General features: G+C 44.8%; 1 protein-coding gene across 11 annotated transcripts in view; it reads left to right on the plus strand.

Annotated features, from left to right (window-relative positions):
• Positions 1 to 14259, plus strand: part of LOC119955584 (BRD4-interacting chromatin-remodeling complex-associated protein-like) — a 358633-nt gene extending 344374 nt beyond the window's left edge. For all 11 annotated transcript variants that reach the window (XM_038781953.1, XM_038781963.1, XM_038781974.1 and 8 more), the window contains one exon: positions 8305 to 14259. In XM_038781953.1, coding sequence (XP_038637881.1) covers positions 8305 to 9476 — 1172 coding nt within the window. In that variant the 3' untranslated portion in view covers positions 9477 to 14259. The remainder of the gene's footprint in view (positions 1 to 8304) is intronic.
• Positions 14260 to 20689: the final 6430 nt, after the last annotated feature.

Raw genomic sequence — 20689 nt, forward strand, 5'->3', positions numbered from 1 at the left:
TAAGACCTTTTAGCTTTTTTAGCACCACCTCTTTTGTAATGGCAACCATACTCAACTCAGCCCCCTGACCCTCTATAATTTTTGGGATATTACTCATGTCTTCCACTGTGAAGACAGACGCAAAGTACTTATTAAGTTCTCCAGCCATTTCCTCGTCTCCCATCACTAGCCTTCCGGAATCAGTTTGAATTGGCCCAATGTCTACTTTGGCCTGTCGTTTGTTTCTTATGTATTGAAAGAAACTTTTACTATCATTTCTTATATTACTGGCTAGCCTGCCTTCATATTTGGTCCTCTCCTTCCTTATTTGTCTCTTTGTTAACCTCTGTTTGTTTTTGTAGCCTTCCCAATCTTCTGATTTCCCAGTGCTTTTGGCCACTTTATAGGATCTTTCTTTTTCTTTGATACATTTCCTGACCTCCTTTGTCAGCCATGGCTGTCTAATCCCTCCCCGGATAATCTTTCTTTTCTTGGGGATGAACCTCTGTACAGTGTCCTCAATTATGCATACAAACTCCTGCCATTTTTGCTCTGCTGTCTTCCCCACTAGGGTCTGCTTCCAGTCGATTTTCGCCAGTTCCTCTCTCATGCCCTCGTAATTACCTTTATTTAACTGTAACACCATTACATCCGATTTTGCCTTCTCTCTTTCAAACTGCAGACTGAACTCAACCATATTATGATCGCTGCTTCCTAAGTGTTCCCTTACTTTAAGATCTTTTATAAAGTCTGGTTCATTACATAGCACTAGGTCCAGAATAGCCTGCTCCCTTGTGGGCTCCATGACAAGCTGTTCCAAAAAGCCATCTTGTAAGCATTCCATTAATTCCTTTTCTTTTGATCCACTGGCTACGTTATTTACCCAATCCACCTGCATATTGAAGTCCCCCATGATCACCGTGACCTTGCCTTTCTGACATGCCTTTTCTATTTCCCGGTACATGTTGCGCCCCTGGTCCTGACCATTGTTAGGAGGTCTGTACATAACTCCTATTATGGTTTTTTTGCCTTTGTGGTTCCTCAATTCTACCCACACAGACTCCACATCATCCGACCCTATGTCGTTTAGTGCCATAGATTTAATTTTGTTCTTAACTAACAAGGCAACCCACCCCCTCGGCCCACCTCCCAGTCTTTTCGATAGGTTGTATATCCTTGGATGTTTAACTGCCAGTCCTGAACCCCCTGCAGCCATGTCTCTGTGATGCCTACCACATCATAATCATTCACGATGATCTGTGCCGTTAGTTTGTCTACTTTGTTACAAATGCTACGAGCATTCAGGTAAAGTACCTTAATGCTAACTTTCTTATCATTACAGATATTGGAAGTCCTAAGATGTCCAAAGTTATCCTTCCTTTTTGTTGAATTCCTAGTCTGCATCAACCTTAAATCCACCTGCCTACTTGTTATCCTCCTGCGTATCTTGCCATTTAACTCCATGCTCCCTGTCGCTTTCACTTTCCCTTCCCCCCAACTCAGAAGTTTAAAGTCCTACTGACCACCCTATTTATCCTCTTTGCTAGAACACTGGTTCCAGATCGGTTCAGGTGGAGACCGTCCCAACGGTACAGATCCCCCCGGTTCCAAAACTGATGCCAATGTCCCATGAAGTGGAATTCCTCTTTCCCACACCAATCCCTTAGCCACGTGTTTACTTCCCTAATTTTCTTGTCCCTATGCCAATTGGCACGTGGCTCGGGCAGTAATCCGGAGATTATGACCCTTGAGGACCTGTATTTCAATTTTCTTCCTAGTGCTTGATAGTCCCCGAACAGGTCATCCACCCTAGCTTTACCTATGTTGTTAGTCCCAACGTGGACCACAACAACTGGATCCTCCCCCTCCCGCTCCAATATCCTTTCAAGCCGGTCAGAGATGTCCCGCACCCTGGCACCGGGCAGGCAACACACCATGCGAGACTCCCGATCCGGCTTGCATAGGATACTATCTGTCCCCCTAATTATAGAATCCCCTATAACAACTACTTGTCTTTTTACTCCCCCCTCTTGAATGGCCTTCTGCACCATGGTACCGTGGTCAGCTGGCTCATCCTGTCCAGAGCCCTTTTCCTCATCCATACAGGGAGCAAGAATCTCATACCTGTTGGACAAGGTCAAGGGCTGAGGCTCCTGCACTCCTGAACTCAGGTTCCCCCTGCCTGCCTCACTAACAGTCACACTCTGAAATCCCTGATCACTTACTGAATGTGAATTACTTAATCTCCCAGGTGTGACTGCCTCCTGAAACAAAGTGTCCAGGTAACAAGTATCTTCTTGGCTCTATTAGCCACAAAGGCATGGGAATGCAAATCTATAGACATAAAAGTTGACTTTTTGCAGGGGCATCAGCTCCAGAGAGATATTTTTCTCTGTCCTCCTAAAAAGGCAGCTAACACAGCAGGGGTACTCTGGAAGCTGAACAAATGTGTATATGGATTGAATGATGCGTCTAGAGTCTGGTACTTTTTGGTCAGGTCAGCTGTTGCCAGTTGAAAGCAGATCCGGCAATGTTTTACTGGCACTATAAAGGAAATTTTTCTGGCATCTTTATGATGCATGTCGATGATTTTTTGTGAGGTGGATTCACAAAAAGATGCAATGGTTTCAAAGATGGAAAAAGAGCAACTGCGAAGTTTAATTGGGCAACTGAATTGGTTAGGTAGACAGACTGGACCGGACGTGAGTTTTGATGTCTTCGAGTTGAGTGCAAAAATGAATGATCCCAAAGTGGAAGGCATAATAAGAGCAAGTAACGCGTTGGTCAAACTAAAAATCCAGGAGTGTGTTTTGAGGTTACCGGTTTTAGGTGACCTTAAGCACTTGAAACTCATAGTTTATAGTGATGCGTCCTATGCAAATTTATGTGATTGGGTTTCAAGCGCAGGTGGTTTTCTAATTTTCCTTTTGGGGGACAATGGTAAATGTTGCCCTCATGTGTGGGAAACAAAGAAAATAAGGAGAGTGTTCAAAAGCACTTTGGCTGCTGAGACATTAAGCCTTGTAGAGGCGGTGGATATGGCCTTTTATATATCTCAGATATTGACAGAAATTTTGGGATTAGCGGATTTGGGTAATATACCTATTGACTGTCACATTGACAATAAATCCCTGTGGGAAAATGTGCACTCTACAAAAAGTGTCAATGAAAAAGGTTAAGGATAGACATCGCAAGTTTGAAGCAGATGTTGGACAGAGGGGAAATAGCAAAAATTAAATGGATCGACAGTAGCTCTCAATTGTCAGACTGAATAACAAAAAGAGGGGCTAGCTCACAGAAACGTTTGGAAATTGTTAATGAAGAACGCCTGAAAGAAAAGGCGGGAAACTGCGTATGTGGTTTTGAGTTTCTTGTAATTTTGCTTTCACCTATTTTTTTTTTCTCCAAGGAAGGGGAGACAGTTAAGTAATGGGTTAAGAGGCATTCCAATTAGTTGTCTCATTTATGTTAAGTATCCAATAATTGCCACTGATATGTAAAGAGGCTTCAGGTGGGTGACCTTTGAGGGAGGTGATGCGAAGATATGGTTTTGTGCAGAGTCTGTTAAAGTGAAATAAAGGTGTTTGTAAAAGGAGCAATACCTTTGACTCTTTATACAACTGCAGCTAAACGTCTAACATGGACTGTGGGAGGAAATCGGAGCACCCAGAGGAAACCCACGGGGAGAACGTGCAGACTCCGCACAGACAGTGACCCAGCAGGGAATCGAACCTGGGATCCTGGCGGTGTGAAGCCACAGTGCTAACCACTATGCTATCTTGCTGCCCACAAAACGGGGTTTGTGTGCGCAGGAAGTGAGGGAAACAGGTGGGAGATATGTGATGATGAGTGGGGTATTAGAAGGGACGCTGGTGGTATTGGTGAATGTGTATGCACAAAATTGGGATGTTGTAGGTTTTATAAGGGGGATACTGGCAACAATCCCAGACTTGGCCACGCACCAGTCGATAATGGGAGGAAATTTTACTTGTGTCCTAGAGCTGAGGGTAGATAGATCGTGTACAGGGTATATTCCAGAGTTGACTTTTTTGTGGTGAGCCAAGAGATTTTGGTCAGGGTGGAGGGGGCCGAGTATGCGGGGATAGCAATCTCAGACCATGCGCCCCATTGGCTGGAGATTCGGCTTAAATCGGGAGCAGAGGCCGGAGTGGAGACTCGATATGGGGTTGTTGGCAGATAGAGGGTTTTGTGATAAAGTGCGGCTGTGATTAAAGATTATGTAGAATTGAAGCAAAACGGGGAGGTACCATTGGCTACTTTTTGTGAAGCGCTAAAAGCAGTGGACTGGAGGGAGATTATATCGTTCAAGGCTGATGCGGATAGGGAAAGGAGGGAGGAATATGAACGGCTGATGAAGGGGAGGAAGGCCGATGCTCTGGCCTTCGCCTCTCTGATTGCCCGACGATGAATTCTGTTGGAGTGGCAGTCAGCAATGCTACTGCGGGTAGCGGCCTGACTGGGTGACTTAGATTACTTTCTTCGGTTGGAAAAGATCAAATACAAGTTAAGGGGTACAGCGGAGGGTTTTGAGTCAAGGTTGCAGATGTTCGTGGCCGTGATTGAAGAGTTTGTCGTGGAGGGGGGGTCGAAAAAGGGGGAAAATTTGTACAAACTGTATAGTTGTGTGTCGTGAAGTTTGTTTCCCGAGTATCATTCCAGTAAATCTCCACTTTGATCAGCTGATAGCTATGGAGTGACTCCTTCTCCGAGGCCATGGGTGCATACCTCAAATAAAGACAGTATCAAGATGAGCCAAAATGCACCATACATTCAAATGGTCCTTCAGCACTCACTGTTAGGATTCATGCTTGGGTAGTACAAGGACCACCTGAAAGAGATACAGGACAGTTATGGCAGTCTGTGGAACTGTTCGGCAACAAAGATACACTATTATATGGAAGGACAGGAGGGGAATATTTTGTGCAAGAAAATAATTTTAATAATAAAATCATCAGCTCAGAAATTGTTACGTAATGGATAAGTGTTCAGACTACTCATCCATACTTTTGTTATGTTTAAAATTGGCAAATCCAATGCTCCAAATGCATCCTCTATAAACTTGAACTCATCCAAAAATTTACATCCTGTACCTCATTTACACCCATCACCCCGGACCGGTCAGATAAGCCCTCAGTTTAAAAAATTCTCATCACTATGACAAATGTCAGGTGAAAAATACAAATGGGAACCAGGATGATTATGCAAGGTACAGAGAGGAAATGTAAAAGCAGATAAGAGACAAAGAGATAGTATTGTTACAATCCCAGTTAGTGTTACTACTGGACTTGAAGGTCCCATAATGGAACCCTGGTTCAGAACACCATAATCATAGAATCCCTACAGTGCGGAAGGAGACCATTGAGTCAGCACCGACTCTATAACCTAATGTCACTCAATCGACCTCCTGTGGATTTCTCCTCAAATTCCTCCCAGATGATTGTCATATAATTGTTTCCAAATTCCACTCTCAAAAAGACATGCTTTTAAATCTCCTTTAAGGGCAGCACGGTAACACAGTGGTTGGCACAGTTCATTCACAGCTCCAGGGTCCAAGGTTCGATTCCCATCTTGGGTGACTGTGCGGAGTCTGCACGTTCTCCCCATGTCTTCCTCCGGGTGCTCTGGTTTCCTCCCACAGTCCAAAGATGTACAGGTTAGGTGGATTGGCCATGCTAAATTGCCCTTAGTGTCCAAAAGGTTGGGTGGGGTTATGTGGATGGTGTGGACTTAACTGGGGTGCTGTTTCCAAGGGCCTGTGCAGACTCGATGGGCTGAATGGCATCCTTCTGCACTGTACATTCTATGATTCTATGAAAACAATGCCCTTCCTCAGCTGTTTTTATCCAGGATCTGCCTCCAGGGTTTGCAACTATCCTTTCAATCAAGGATTCCCCTTCTCTGCTTTCACAAGATCCGCCTCCTGCAAGTTTTCCAATCCTCAGGATTCCTTTGTTTTGAATGCCTTCACACAAACTCAGAGGGTCAGCCATCAACTGCTCCACAATTATTTAACTAACACATGCTGTGGTAAGATATCACAAACCTCAGAACTCCTTCAGACATCTTTCTGGCTTCTAACTAGCCAACTCATTCTTAGCTCTCTGTGTGGCTTCAGTGAACAGTCCCCTGTTCTCGTTCCAGTTACCTCTGCTCCTTTAACTTCAGACGTCCTGGAAACCTCTCTTTGTTTCTCTAGTTTCCTTAGCTAGCTGTTCTTTAGATTTCTGGCACTTGCTTTCTTTGCCCCTTATTCATTGTCTGGCTTTTCATCTAGCAAAGATGTGAGAGATGTTCTCTCGCTCCCTACAAAGCTCCTTCCACTCAGGCTTCCATTTAAAACTAAACCCCAAAATTTCTTCTCCCTAAAAGTTCTCCTGGTTGCTAAGCAACATCTCAATCCTCGTCCAAGCTCATATTTACTTTTTCTGTCATAAACTTTCACAGCACAGTGGGAACACAGTTTGAGCTGAAACCAGAACCTCCATACATGCAAAAGCATTCATGAATCTAACTAGAGTTGTACCCTTTCCTACACAAAACCACTGAAGTAAATCCATTTAAATATATACCGTATTTGTAATGTTTAACAATACAGATATAAATCACTTAAAATGACCTATATTTTCCAGCCTGTATGAAGAGATTGGCAGCTAACATAAAAAGGAATGACAAAGTCTATAGGCATACAAATAGTAAAAGAGTCATAAAAGAAGGAGTTGGGTCAAATCGGGACCAATGAAGAGATTTATGCATGGAATCGGAGGCGGGGCTCTGATATTGAATGAATACTTTGCATCATGTCCTGACCAAGGAAGAAGAAACTGCCCAGGTCATGGTGAAAGAGGATATAGTTCAGACACTTCTGATGCGGATGCGATATTCAATAGGCTATCTGTTAAGTTGATAAGGCAGCAGGACTGGATGCGATGCATCCAAGGATACTAAGGGAAGTGAGAGTGTAAATTGCAGAGGCACTGGCCATAATTTTCCAGTCTTCCTTAGACTAAGGAGTGATGCCAGAGGACTAAAGAATTGGAGACATTATGTCCTTGTTCAAAAAAGGGTGTAAAGATAAACCCAGCAATGACAGGCCAGTCACTTTAAATTTGGCGCAACAATAATTCGGCACAAGATTGATAGGCATTTTGTAAAATGTGAGTTAATTAAGGAAAGCCAGCACGGATTTGATCAAGACTGGAGTTTATCAATGACATGACAGAAAGTTAATGAGAATAAAGCTGTTGATGAGGTGTACATCAGAAGACATTTGATTAAGGACTACGCAGCAGACTTGTGAACAGAGTTATAGCTCATGGAATAAAAGGAACAGTCGCAATATGGATATGAAATTGACTGAGTACACTACAGACAGAGTAATGGTTAATGGATGTTTTTCAGACTGGAGGAAGATTTATAGTGGAATTCACCAGGAGTTGGTCTTGGACCCTTGCTCTTCCTGGTATATATTAATGACCTAGAATTTGATATACTGAGCACAACGTCAAAATTTGTCGATGATATAAAACTTGGAAGTATTGTGAGGCGGATAGTGTAGAATTCCAAAAGAACATAGACTGGTGGCTGGAATTAGCAGACATGTGCCAGATAAAATCAATGCAGAGAAATGTGACATGATTCATTTTGATAGGAAGAACAAGAAGTGCCAATATAAATGGCATAAGGGGGTGCAGGTACAGAGGTACTTGCATGCATATGTGCACAAATCATTGAAGGTGGCAGGACAGGTTGGGGGAACAGTTAATAAAACATTCCCATTGTTTGAAGAATTGAGAACAAGAGGGCACAGGTTCTAGATAATTGTCCAAAGAAACAGTGGAGAGATGAGGAAATCTTTTTCACGCAGCAAGTGGATAATTTATAGAATGCTGCGTCTGAGAGTGTGGTGGAGGCAGCTCCAAATCGGGTATTCGAAAGGGGATTGCATTATTTTAAAAGGGCGAGTATGCAGAGCAACAGGGAGAAGGCGAGAATGACACAAACTAACTCCCTGCTTCGGAGAACCGGAACAGAAATGACACCATTGGTGGCCATACCTTCAGTTGTCAAGGTTTTGAGCTCTGGGATTTCCTCACTTATGGCCTTTAAGACTCTCCTCAAAAACTAATTTTTAACATATTATATAATGTTAACATCAAATTTAGTCTAATTACACACCTGTGAAATTTGGGATATTTTACTCTGTTAAAGGTGCTATATAATGCAAGATATTGCATTGTTTCAAATGTATTTACTTTGAATATCCATTAACCATAGAATTCTGGATTTTGTTTGGTTTGTTTTTAGAGGCGTACATCTCATCTGTTTTCAAACCTAGAATTACCAGCACTCCACCAACCACTTCTTGTCCTCTTGTGGCTTCCAAAGAACAAGTTCAAAGTTCAACACAGGTCACTGACTCCAAGCTGGTTAGCAAACAGAACAGGAGCTCAACCCCTGTCGCCTGGACAGCATCACCTATGGGGGATGTGGAGATGGAGATACTCCCAAGTCGACCCAAGCCTCTGAAAACTTACATTGCCAGTAGCAGAGGCGGACTCAAGCTGAAGATAAAGCAGGAGGCAGGTTATAGCAAGGTTGTCCACAACACAGCGTTAGATCAGCTCTCTGCTCCACCCGTCCTGCAGAGCTCAGGAACTAGAGAATCCAACACTGTCACAGCGACCCCTCTTCGACAAAGTAATGGAGATCTGAATCGCAAAGTCCCTCCTCCAGCTGAGAAACGGCAGCTGGAACATGTAGATACCAGGAATGTATTGGAACAAAGGGACTCTCTTATCAATCTTGGGAAATGTGAAAGGAATTGTTCTGTTAGTTGCACTCAAGGTTTGGTGCCTGACCAAAGTAAAACATCCCTCCTGCAGATCAGTCCTGAGCTTAATAGGTCGATCGAATATGAAGTCAACCGAAAAGCTGCTCTTGGCTCAGGCAGAATTGATGATGTGACTCAGTCCTTGAGTTCTCATGACGTGACTGCAGACAGTGGCTTCCAGAGCGAGATGCAGGTCAAAACTGAGGGACTGGCAGGAGGAAAGACAGATGATAGCACAAGCAACCTGATGAAGGAGCTTGCAGAGGTGGAAGATGCACTCAGGCAGGGTCTGATGAAGGTCGGCTCAGCAGAGGATCTGCACTGGGAGCTGCCGCTCCCGCAGCCCAAACGCCGCAAGTCTGACTCGGTGGACAATGCCAGTTTCTCCAGCGACAGTCCCCAGGACAGCACGCTCAATGAACACCTACAGAGTGCAATCAACAGCATTCTGGACCTCCAGCGACTCCAGACCTCGGAGGAGGAGCAGTGTGTAACTGAGCCTCCCAATTCAGCAGAACTCGACATCCCGCAGTTCTCCCCTATGGCTTCCTCCGGGGATTTCATGGAACCTGATCATGACAGTGGCCTTGTTGAAGTAGCAACCTCCACTTTGGAAGAAGCAGTAAACAGTATTTTAGGTGACTAGGGAAACATTGAAAGATGGGAGGAACAAGCTGGAAATGGGGCTTAATTTAAAAGCAACCTTGGCACAGGTTGTGTGCCTTGAGTGCAGAAAATTACAGATGCAAGTGCTATACAGCTACTTGGACAGTGCCTACACATATTATTGTACAATACCAGTTATTTAGAAAGACGTCATAACATCTAGTAATTTATATAAAGCGACGGATATCTACACAACTGATATTGTACAGTAGCTTATTTATTAACACTGAAGTCTTGCAGGCATATCAGATGGCTTTACTCCCTCAATAATCCTTCATCAAGTGTTATGCAAAGAGATGACCGGATTATGCGGGGAACTTTTTCTTTCAATCGCTGGCTGACTCAATATTGAGCCCTGATCATTGTAGCCCGAGTGTTTTCACTGCCTTCAGCATATTCCTAGGTCTGCAATTATGTATTGGTTGACACTATTGCCCACCATTTTTTACAACTGTTTTGATTATTTTCTTGTTGGCCTTGATTTTTTACAGGGTTCTTTCCTTTCAAACAAATGAAGATCTTTCACAAATTGGGACTTGTCTCTGTGTTGAAGGTTGAGTTGGATACATATGCAGTTATTATGAAGTTGTTGTGCTTGAATCATTTTGAAATGTGTTCACAGAGCTTTTGTAAACAGAGAAAGCCTGTGCTGTGAAGACAGAGTGTACAATTATTAGGAGTTGGTCATTGACAAAGGCTAAAAATCCTTCTTTATACGGATTGTTGCAAAAACACAATTTAATTTTAATTTTAAGATATATATTTGATGAGTTTGTTCCACTGATTATATTTAATTTCAGAGCTATTATTTTTTTTAATTGTCTTGCACTTATTCAGGGATAGGTGATCTATTTTAGCTACCTGATAATGTCACCTTGGAATAAAACAGTGTTTGCTTCTGTTCAGCTTTACAAACTTCACATCAGATTTGAAGTTTCTCTATCCATAATCTAGTTCACCACAGAAACTCTAAGATAAAACTTCTCCGCTTTCAACATGAAAGAATCTCTCATGTTAAACTTCTCATATTTGATTCAACACAGGATCTTGCAAATTCATGTACTCTAATAAATTGGCACTTTCACCTAACTTGAATTGGAGTTAAAATCCAAATGTTCATCTATTTTTACAATTACCACTAAATATTTGAAGCTAATGAAACTCCGAGCTGCAAAAATGTGCAGGAACAAATTGGTTCCTTGGTGAAAGTATGTGCAAAAAAAAAGTATTATAATTTTAATCAAATAATCACTGATAGTGTAGACCCAAATCACTTGGTGCCTAATCTTATTCGCATTATCAGGGTTTTTTTTGACAGTTTAATGTAACTAAACATACAATGCGAACAATTTCAAAATGTGTGTAAACTTTATTAAAAAAGAGTTCTGTTAACATTTTCAGGACCCCACATGCATTTCTACCATAGATCAAAGATAAGAAACAACTGTGAATTAAGAGGTGTTGCCTGATCTTTGTTGTTTTTAATTTCCAGTCCATTAATATCAGCAGTGTGCCTGTGCCGCCTGCCGGGTGTCTGAAGTGCCTGCCTGGTTTAGGAGATGGGTTACTCTTAATATGGAATTCAAGGTTCTCAAATATAAATAGGACCCGAACGTTTTTTAAAAAATTTTTGTTGTTATTTTTCTTTTAAATTTAGAATACCCAATTCTGTTTTCCAATTAATGGACAATTTAGTGTGGCCAATCCACCTAGCTTGCACATTTTTGGGTTGTGGGGGCAAAACCCACGCAAACATGGGGAGAATGTGCAAACTCCACACGGACAGTGACCCAGAGCCGGGATCGAACCTGGGGCCTCAGTGCCGTTAGGCTGCAGTGCTAATCGATCGTTGCTTTAGATCAAAATTGGTTGGATGGAGCTATTCTGAGCAGTCCCATCAAAGGTGAATGTTGAAATATGTTTGTGGCCCTTGGCAGGAGTGATCCACAGAAATCATAGAATTTACAGTGCAGAAGGAGGCCATTCGGCCCATCGAGTCTGCACCGGCTCTTTGAAAGAGCACCCTACCCAAGTAATCCGGGCCTCTTCCCTTCTGGGAACCCCACCCTCTGTGGCACAATCGCCCATCCTGATCTGCACTTGCTTCAATTCCTGTGGCCCAGTTTCCTTTGCTGAGTCCGACAAGCTGGGTTGAGACCCCTTCAGCTCACCTGGAGAAATTTAATGAGCTATAGCATCAGAATCACTGGGGGTGGATGGGGGAGGAGTGACTGTTTAGTTATTTCTTTTCTGCTTCCTTCATTTCCTCGGTTGTCAGAGAATAAGCTTTGGTTTTTTTCTGTGGCACTAATCTCCCATGTACTTGAAGCAGTTTTTATGGTTCCTTGTGCAACAATAATCTGTTACAGAATTTCTCATATTGGATTTTTTTTTTTTAGTTGGAGAGGTCAGGTTCCTGTATTTGAGATTTCTACTTCCCAGATTGTCACATTAGTACATTCTGGAATGAGGAATGGTTTTCTCTGTCCCACTGTAACAACATCATAAACCTGTTGGTAAAAAATCAGTTTGCCATTTTCACACACCGGGCGCACAGAAAATCTTCCCCACGGTTAAGCATCAAAAAAAGAACTTGTACCCTTCAAAACCTAGGATGTCCGAAAGCGCTTTACAGCTAATGAAGTACTTGTTGAAGCATGGTCACTGTTGCAATATATGAAATGCGACAGCACAGCAAGCTCCCAGAAACAGCAATGTTATAATGACCAGGTAATCTGTTTCAGTGACAGTGATGTTAGTTGAGAGAAAATTACTGGTCAGGAAACCACTCCTGGTTTCTCCGAATAATGCTCTGGGATGTTTTGCATCCACCTGGGAGAGGGCATTAGGTTTAATATCTCATTCGAAAGACAGCACCTCTGACAGTGCAGCACCCCCTCAATTTAGCTTATCTGCTCAAGTCACAGGAACAGAGCTTGAACCATGAATTTCTGACTCAAAGGCAAGCGTGCAACTGCTGAGCCATGGCTGACATTCTTCACCAACATGAATGATCAAATGTAAAAAAGCTCCCAAGTTAGCTATCTGTTCTGCCATAAAGCTGATATATTGTTTTTTCCAGATGGAGGGGAAGACAGCAAGCACAAAGTTAATATTTTTTAAAATTCAATTTTATATTTCTAAATAATCAATGTTGGTTTACAAAAATACTCAAGTCTGTTCAGAACAAAAGAAGATACTGGCAGGATAGTTTGAAAGACAAGTTCTGATTGTAACTTCAGTTGTGTTCATGTGACAATACTTGTGTTTCTCGACAGAGACTAGTGAAATTGTGACGGTCTTGACCCAATGTCAGCGTGCATGCTCAGTAAAAGCATTGCACGGTTAGTGTTCCAGAGATGGAAATAGTACTTTTAGCGGCAGCTATCTAGAAATGTCCAAATTCAAGAATAAGTCACAATCTACAGCGAGGTAACAATGCATTGAGAGGTTTCATGTTGGTATAATCTCAGCTGTCTCATCACATTTCAGAGCATATTGTTCTTTACATTGAAAATTTGATAGTTTACATCGACCTGTTTAGCTTTTTCATCCTCCACTGGAGATCCCTTCATTAAATTTTGCAATTTGACAAAACAGAAAAACTATGAGCACGATGAGGCCATTCGGCCCTTTGAGTCCGCTCTGCCATTATGCTGATCCTCGATCTCAATGCCATATTCCCGCTTTCTCTCCAAATCCTTTGATGCCATTAAAATCTAAACAAATTATCTATCTCTTTCTTGAACATCACAGAATCAAACATGCACAGAAGGAGGACTTTCAGCCCACCATGTCTTATGCTGCCTCTTTGTAAGGGCTACATAATTAGTCCCACTTCCTTGTTTGTTCCCATAGCCCAACATTTTTTTCATTTTCATCCACAGATCCAATTTCTTATTGAATCTGATTCCAGAACAGAACTCACAACCTAAATAAAAAAGGCTCCTCGTAAGAGTAATGTGCTCATTACAGCTCAGAAACGATTTTCATTGCATTTCATTTCATTTCATTCATTTCCTTATCGGTTTATTAGGTTTCATGCTAGATCTCTGTAGAGGAATCCAGTCAGTCCCACTCCCTTGCCCTATCTCATAGTGCTGTAAGTTTATTTTGAACATCTTCCCCTGGTTGTTTTTGATGCACACTTTGAGCATGTTTTCAACACTTTGTAAAGTGAATGATTTTTTTGTGTGTGTATGTGTTTTGGTAGCAGTTACTGTCTGTAGCAGGTAAACGAGAATTTAACTTGGTTTACAAGTGAAACTATGTCACATAAGTTCTATCTTACGTTTAATGTTTCTCACAAGCTAGGCTCAACAGTGTTTCACTGTGATACACCACTTTAGGGTTAAATATGTGCTTGTGTCTTGAGTGCACTTTGTGCCAGTATTTTTAATTATTTCATTGCATTCCAGTGTCTCAATATTCTGTCATCGCTTGAGTCTTTTGTCACAAACATGCAAATCGGTTAATCTTCAGGTAATGAGTTTGTGTGTTGGGCGGCTAATACCTCCAGTGCATATTGAGCCATAAAGCCACGTCAGTTGTGTATATATAATTAATGAATACATTTTATTACTTTGTATAGCAAGGCAAGTCTTCTCAGCCAGTTCAGAGGCCTTACTCGAAATACATGGGATTGTCGATATTGTCAATAGTGGTGAACAGAATAATTCATTGTTTGGTTGGCTGTATAGTATTAAATCTCTTCCCTAAACAAATGAACATTTTGTACACATTTTTATTAAGCTATTTATTAAAGTACCATTTTCTAATAAATGAAGAAAATGTGAAAAAAATTGTACGAGTTGATTCTTTTCTTGTTGAAATTTCTTTTGGCGTTTAACTTCTGAAAACTTTTCACAGGAACATCGTACTTCAGAACAAGATTAGGCCATTCAAGGCTCGAGCCTGTTGCACCATTCATTAAGATCATGGCTGATCTGGTTGTCTCAAGTCGATATTAGTTTCTTCCCCCTTGTCTATCAACAATCTGTCTAACTGGACTTCCGGTGGTGGTGATGTGCTGACCAGACGCACATCAGTTGGCTCACCTCCCAAACGAACCCAACAGAGGCAATTTATAGGGATTTTCAGCTTAAAAAGCCCACCAAAGCCCAGCCAAAGGAATATGCTTGGAGATAATAATAAATCGAGGGGATGGTGAGATGTAAGGTACAACAGCGAAGGAAAAGGGCAGGAGCTGCGGATGCGCAGGCAGGAGGCCCCACGAGGCGAGACGGAGGTTCAGGCGAACCAGGAAGAGGAAACGCTGGCGAACCGAACAACGGAGCAGAAACAGGACGAGGTGACCATTCTCTTTCCCCCCCCGGGCACAGGGGGAAGAATGGAGAAGCGTGCTGAAAAGGGAGCAAAACACCATAAAGAAAGCAATCAGGACAGAGCTCCACATGATGATGAGGGAAGTGATGTCAAAGGCGACAGACAAAACACAGCGAACCATAGGACAGAAGATGGAGGAGAAACAATCCTGGAGTTGGAGAAGGCCAGAGTGACAGTATTGTAGCTCTGGAAACCGAGGTAAAACCCAGGGGAGCCTAAGAGGGAAAGTGGAGGACCAGGAAAACAGGTCCAGATAGCAGAACGTCAGAATAATGGGTCTGCCAGAGGGGATAGAGGACAGAGACCCAACGGGCTACATCGCCCAATTGCTGGGCAAGCTAGTGGGGAGGGAGGGCTTTCCAAACCCGCCAGAAATGGATCGGGCGCACAGGTCGCTTTGACACAGGCCCAAAGCCGGGGAGCAGCCCAGAGTGATTATTGCGAAGCTGCACAGCGGCGTGACCGGGCCCCCGGGGTCCTGGGGGGGGGGGGGGGGGGCGCGCGGGGCGATCGGACCCCAGGGGGTGCCCCCACGGTGGCCAGGCCCATGATCGGGGCCCCCCGATAAGGGTGCGGCCAGTGCCCTGGGGGCACTCTTTCTCCTCCGCCGTCGCCACAGCCTCCGCCATGGCGGAAGAGAAACCCACAGCGCGCATGCGCCGGTGGTGACGTCAGTGGCAGCTGGCCGCTGATGTCACCGCCGGCACATGCACGAACCGGCGAAAGCCTTTCGGCCAGCCCCGCTGCCGGGCAGCAGGCCTGTAAGGCCGTTGGCGCCGGTGTTTGCGCCAGTCGGCCTGGTGTCAACCGCTCCGGCGAGGGGCTGCCCCAAAGGTGCGGAGAATACCGCAGGCCTGACCCCGGAGTGGTTGGCGCCACTCCCTTACGCCGGGACCCCCCATCCCGCCGGGTAGGGGAGAATCCCGCCCTATATTTGTAATCAGTTAAGGTAAAGTGTAAAAATGGCAGGAGATCCCAGTACGGAGTTATGCTCCTCGTGCTCAATGTGGGACTTCAGGGACGTGGCCGATGCCCCTGACTCCTTCATGTGCGGGACGTATGTCCAGCTGCAGCTCCTGTTAGACCGCATGACGGCTCTGGAGATGTGGATGGACTCACTTTGGAGCATCCGCGATGCTGAGGAGGTCGTGGATAACACGTTCAGTGCGTTGGTCACACCGCAGATTAGGATTGGTGAGGGAGACAGGGAATGGGTGGCCAAAAGGCAGAGAAAGAGCAGGAAGGCAGTGCAGGTGTCCCCTGCGGTCATCTCCCTCCAAAACAGGTATACCGTTTTGAATACTGTTGGGGGAGATGACTCACCAGGGGAAGGCAGTAGTAGCCAGGCTCATGGCACCGTGGCTAGCTCTGCTGCACAGAAGGACGTGAAAAAGACTGGCAGGGCTATAGTCACAGGGGATTCAATTGTAAGGGGAGTAGACAGGCGTTTCTGTGGTCGAAAACGAGACTCCCGAATGGTATGTTGCCTCCCGGGTACTCGGGTCAGGGATGTCTCCGATCGGCTGCAGGACATACTGAAGGGGGAGGGTGAACAGCCAGTTGCCGTGGTGCATATAGACACCAACAATATAGGTAAAAAAAGGATGAGGTCCTACAATCAGAATTTAGGGAGTTAGAAGATAAGTTAAAAAGTAGGACCACAAAGTTAGTAATCTCAGGATTGCTACCAGTGCCACGGGACAGTCAGAGTAGAAATTCAAGAATAGTCAGAATGAATACGTGGCTTGAGAGATGGTGCAGGAGGGAGGGGTTCAGATTTTTGGGACATTGGAACCGGTTCTACGGGTGGTGGGACCATTACAAACCGGATGGTCTACACCTGGGCAGGACTGGAACCAATGTCCTAGGGGGTGCTTTTGCTAACACTGTTGGGGAGGTTTTAAACTAATGTGGCAGGGGGATGGGAACCAGATTAGGAAGTTAGAGGTCAGTAAAGAGGCAGCAACTAAAGCCAGTAAGGTACTAGATAATAAGCTCATTGTGGCTAAGGGGAACTGTGGACAGAGAGATGATTTGGAGATGCCAGCGTTGGACTGGGGTGAGCACAGTAAGAAGTCTTACAACACCAGGTTAAAGCCCAACAGGTTTGTTTCAAACACTAGCTTTCGGAGCACTGCTCCTTCCTCAGGTGAATGAAGAGGTATGTTCCAGAAACATATATATAGACAAATTCAAAGATGCCAGACAATGCTTAGAATGCGAGTATTTGCAGATAATCAAGTCTTTACAGATCCAGAGATAGGGGTAACCCTAGGTTAAAGAGGTGTGAATTGTCTCTAGCCAGGACAGTTGGTAGGATTTCGCAAGCCCAGGCCAGATGGTGGGGGGTGAATGTAATGAGACATGAATCCCAGGTCCCGGTTGAGGCCGCACTCATGTGTGCGGAACTTGGCTATAAGTTTCTGCTCGGCGATTCTGCATTGTCGCACGTCCTGAAGGCCACCTTGGAGAACGCTTACCCAGAGATCAGAGGCTGAATGCCCTTGACTGCTGAAGTGTTCCCCGACTGGAAGGGAACATTCCTGCCTGGTGATTGTCGCATAGGAACAGGTGGTCTGAGATGCATTTGTTTTAATGCGATAAGTGTAGCAGGTAAGGCAGATGAACTTATGGCTTGGATTAGTACCTGGGAATATGATGTTATTGGTATGACTGAGACTTGGTTGAGGGAAGGGCAAGATTGGCAACTAAATATCCCAGGGTATAGATGCTTCAGGAGGGATAGAGAGGGAGGTAAAAGGGGTGGAGGAGTTGCATCACTGGTCAGAGATGATATCACAGCTGTGATTAAGGAGGGCACTATGGAGGATTCGAGCACTGAGGCAATATGGGTAGAGCTAAGACTAGGAAGGGTGCAGTAACATTGTTGGGACTTTACTACAGGCCTCCCAAAAGCGAGCGTGAAGTAGAGGTACAAATATGTAGACAGATTATAGAAAAATGTAGGAGCAATAGGGTGGTCGCGATGGGAGATTTTAACTTCCGCAACATTCAGTTTTTTTGCACTGGAGTGCTGAGCTTGTGGCACTTGAGTGCTACAGTGAGAGTTTGGTGACTGAGGGAGTGCTGAGCTTGTGGCATTTGAGTGCTACAGTGAGAGTTTGGTGACTGAGGGAGTTAGGTGAGGAGGGAGTAAGGTGCTCCTTACATTTCATTTCCTATATTTATCAAAGAGCGTGAAGGGAGCCAGGAGTTTAGAGTACAGCTGATTGGAAGCAGAGTCGGAGGGCGGAGGTCCAGTTGGTCCACGGGGCAGCTAATTCTGTAAAGTAAGAGGGGATGGAGGCTAGGGCAGTTGTATGCTCCTGTAGGATGTGGGTGGTGAGGGAAACCACTGGTGTCCCCGCTGACTATACCTGCGGGAAGTGCACCCAACTCCAGCTCCTCAGAGACCGTGTTAAGGTACTGGAGCTGGAGCTGGATGAACTTCGGATAATCCGGGAGGCAGAGGGGGTTATCGAGAAGAGTTACAGGGGGGTAGCCACACCAAAGGTACTGGACAAGAGTAGCTGGGTTACAGTCAGGGGAAAGAAAACTAACAGACAGACAGTGCAGAGATCCCTCGTGGCTGTTCCCCTTCAAAACAAGTATACCGTTTTGGATGCTGTTGGGGGGGATGAGTCTGGCACTGAGTCTGGCTCTGGGGCTCAGAAGGGAAGGGGGGAGAATAGAAAAGCAATAGTAATCGGAGATTCAATGGTTAGGGGAATAGATAGGAGATTCTGTGGTCGTGAGCGAGACTCCCGAAAGGTATGTTGCCTCCCGGGTGCCAGGGCTAGGGATGTCTCGGATCGTGTCTTCAGGATCCTGAAGGGGGAGGGTGAGCAGCCAGAAGTCGTGGTGCACATTGGCACCAACGATGTAGGTAGGGCAAGGGGTGTGGAGGTAATAAACAAGTTTAGGGAGTTAGGCTGGAAGTTAAAGGCCAGGACAGACAGAGTTGTCATCTCTGGTTTGTTGCCGGTGCCACGTGATAGCGAGGCTAGGAATAGGGAGAGAGTGCAGTTGTACACGTGGCTGCAGGAATGGTGTAGGAGGGAGGGCTTTAGGTATTTGGATAATTGGAGCGCATTCTGGGGAAGGTGGGACCTGTACAAGCAGGACGGGTTGCATCTGAACCAGAGGGGCACCAATATCCTGGGGGGTAGGTTTTCTAGTACTCTTCGGGAGGGTTTAAACTAATTTGGCAGGGGGATGGGAACCGGATCTGTAGTCCAGCAACTAAGGAAGCCGATATTCAGGATGCCAAAGCACGTAGTGATGTAGTGGGGAAGGTAACACTGACAAAGGAGAGTACTTGCAGGCAAGGAGATGGGTTGAAGTGTGTATACTTTAATGCAAGAAGCATTAGGTGGATTGGCCATGCTAAATTGCCCGTAGTGTCCTAATAAAAGTAAGGTTAAGGGGGGGGGTTGTTGGGTTACGGGTATAGGGTGGATACGTGGGTTTGAGTAGGGTGATCATGGCTCGGCACAACATTGAGGGCCGAAGGGCCTGTTCTGTGCTGTACTGTTCTATGTTCTAAGCATCAGGAATAAGGTGGGTGAACTTAAGGCTTGGATCGGTACTTGGGACTACGATGTGGTGGCCATCACGGAAACTTGGATAGAAGAGGGGCAGAAATGGTTGTTGGAGGTCCCTGGTTATAGATGTTTCAACAAGATTAGGGAGGATGGTAAAAGAGGTGGGGGGGGGGGGGGGGGTGGCATTGTTAATTAGAGATAGTATAACAGCTGCAGAAAGGCAGTTTGAGGGGGATCTGCCTACTGAGGTAATATGGGTTGAAGTCAGAAATAGGAAAGGAGCAGTCACCTTGTTGGGAGTTTTCTATAGGCCCCCCAATAGCAGCAGAGATGTGGAGGAACAGATTTTGGAAAGGTGCAGAAGTCACAGGGTAGTAGTCATGGGTGACTTCAACTTCCCAAACATTGAGTGGAAACTCTTTAGATCAAATAGTTTGGATGGGGTAGTATTTGTGCAGTGTGTCCAGGAAGCTTTTCTAACACAGTATGTAGATTGTCCGACCAAAGGGGAGGCCATATTAGATTTAGTACTTGGTAATGAACCAGGGCAGGTGATAGATTTGTTAGTGGGGGAGCATTTTGGAGGTAGTGACCACAATTCTGTGACTTTCACTTTAGTTATGGAGAGGGATAGGTGCGTGCAACAGGGCAAGGTTTATAATTGGGGGAAGGGTAAATACAATGCTATCAGACAAGAATTGAAGCGCAGAAGTTGGGAACATAGGCTGTCAGGGAAGGACACAAGTGAAATGTGGAACTTGTTCAAGGAACAGGTACTGCGTGTCTTTGATATGTATGTCCCTGTCAGGCAGGGAAGAGATGGTCGAGTGAGGGAACCATGGTTGACAAGAGAGGTTGAATGTCTTGTTAAGAGGAAGAAGGAGACTTATGTAAGGCTGAAGAAATAAGGTTCAGACAGGGCGCTGGAGGGATACAAGATAGCCAGGAGGGAACTGAAGAAAGGGATAAGGAGAGCTAAGAGAGGGCATGAAAAATCTTTGTCAGGTAGGATCAAGGAAAACCCCAAGGCCTTTTACACATATGTGAGAAATATGAGAATGACTAGAGCGAGGGTAGGTCCGATCAAGGACAGTAGCGGGAGATTGTGTATTGAGTCTGAAGAGATAGGAGAGGTCTTGAACAAGTATTTTTCTTCAGTATTTACAAACGAGAGAGGCCATATTGTTGGAGAGGACAGTGTGAAACAGACTGATAAGCTCGAGGAGATACTTGTCAGGAAGGAAGATGTGTTGCGCGTTTTGAAAAACTTGAGGATAGACAAGTCCCCCGGTCCTGACGGGAT

This window comes from Scyliorhinus canicula, chromosome 2, assembly GCF_902713615.1.
Source record: "Scyliorhinus canicula chromosome 2, sScyCan1.1, whole genome shotgun sequence".
NCBI classification, from domain to species: Eukaryota; Metazoa; Chordata; class Chondrichthyes; order Carcharhiniformes; family Scyliorhinidae; genus Scyliorhinus; species Scyliorhinus canicula.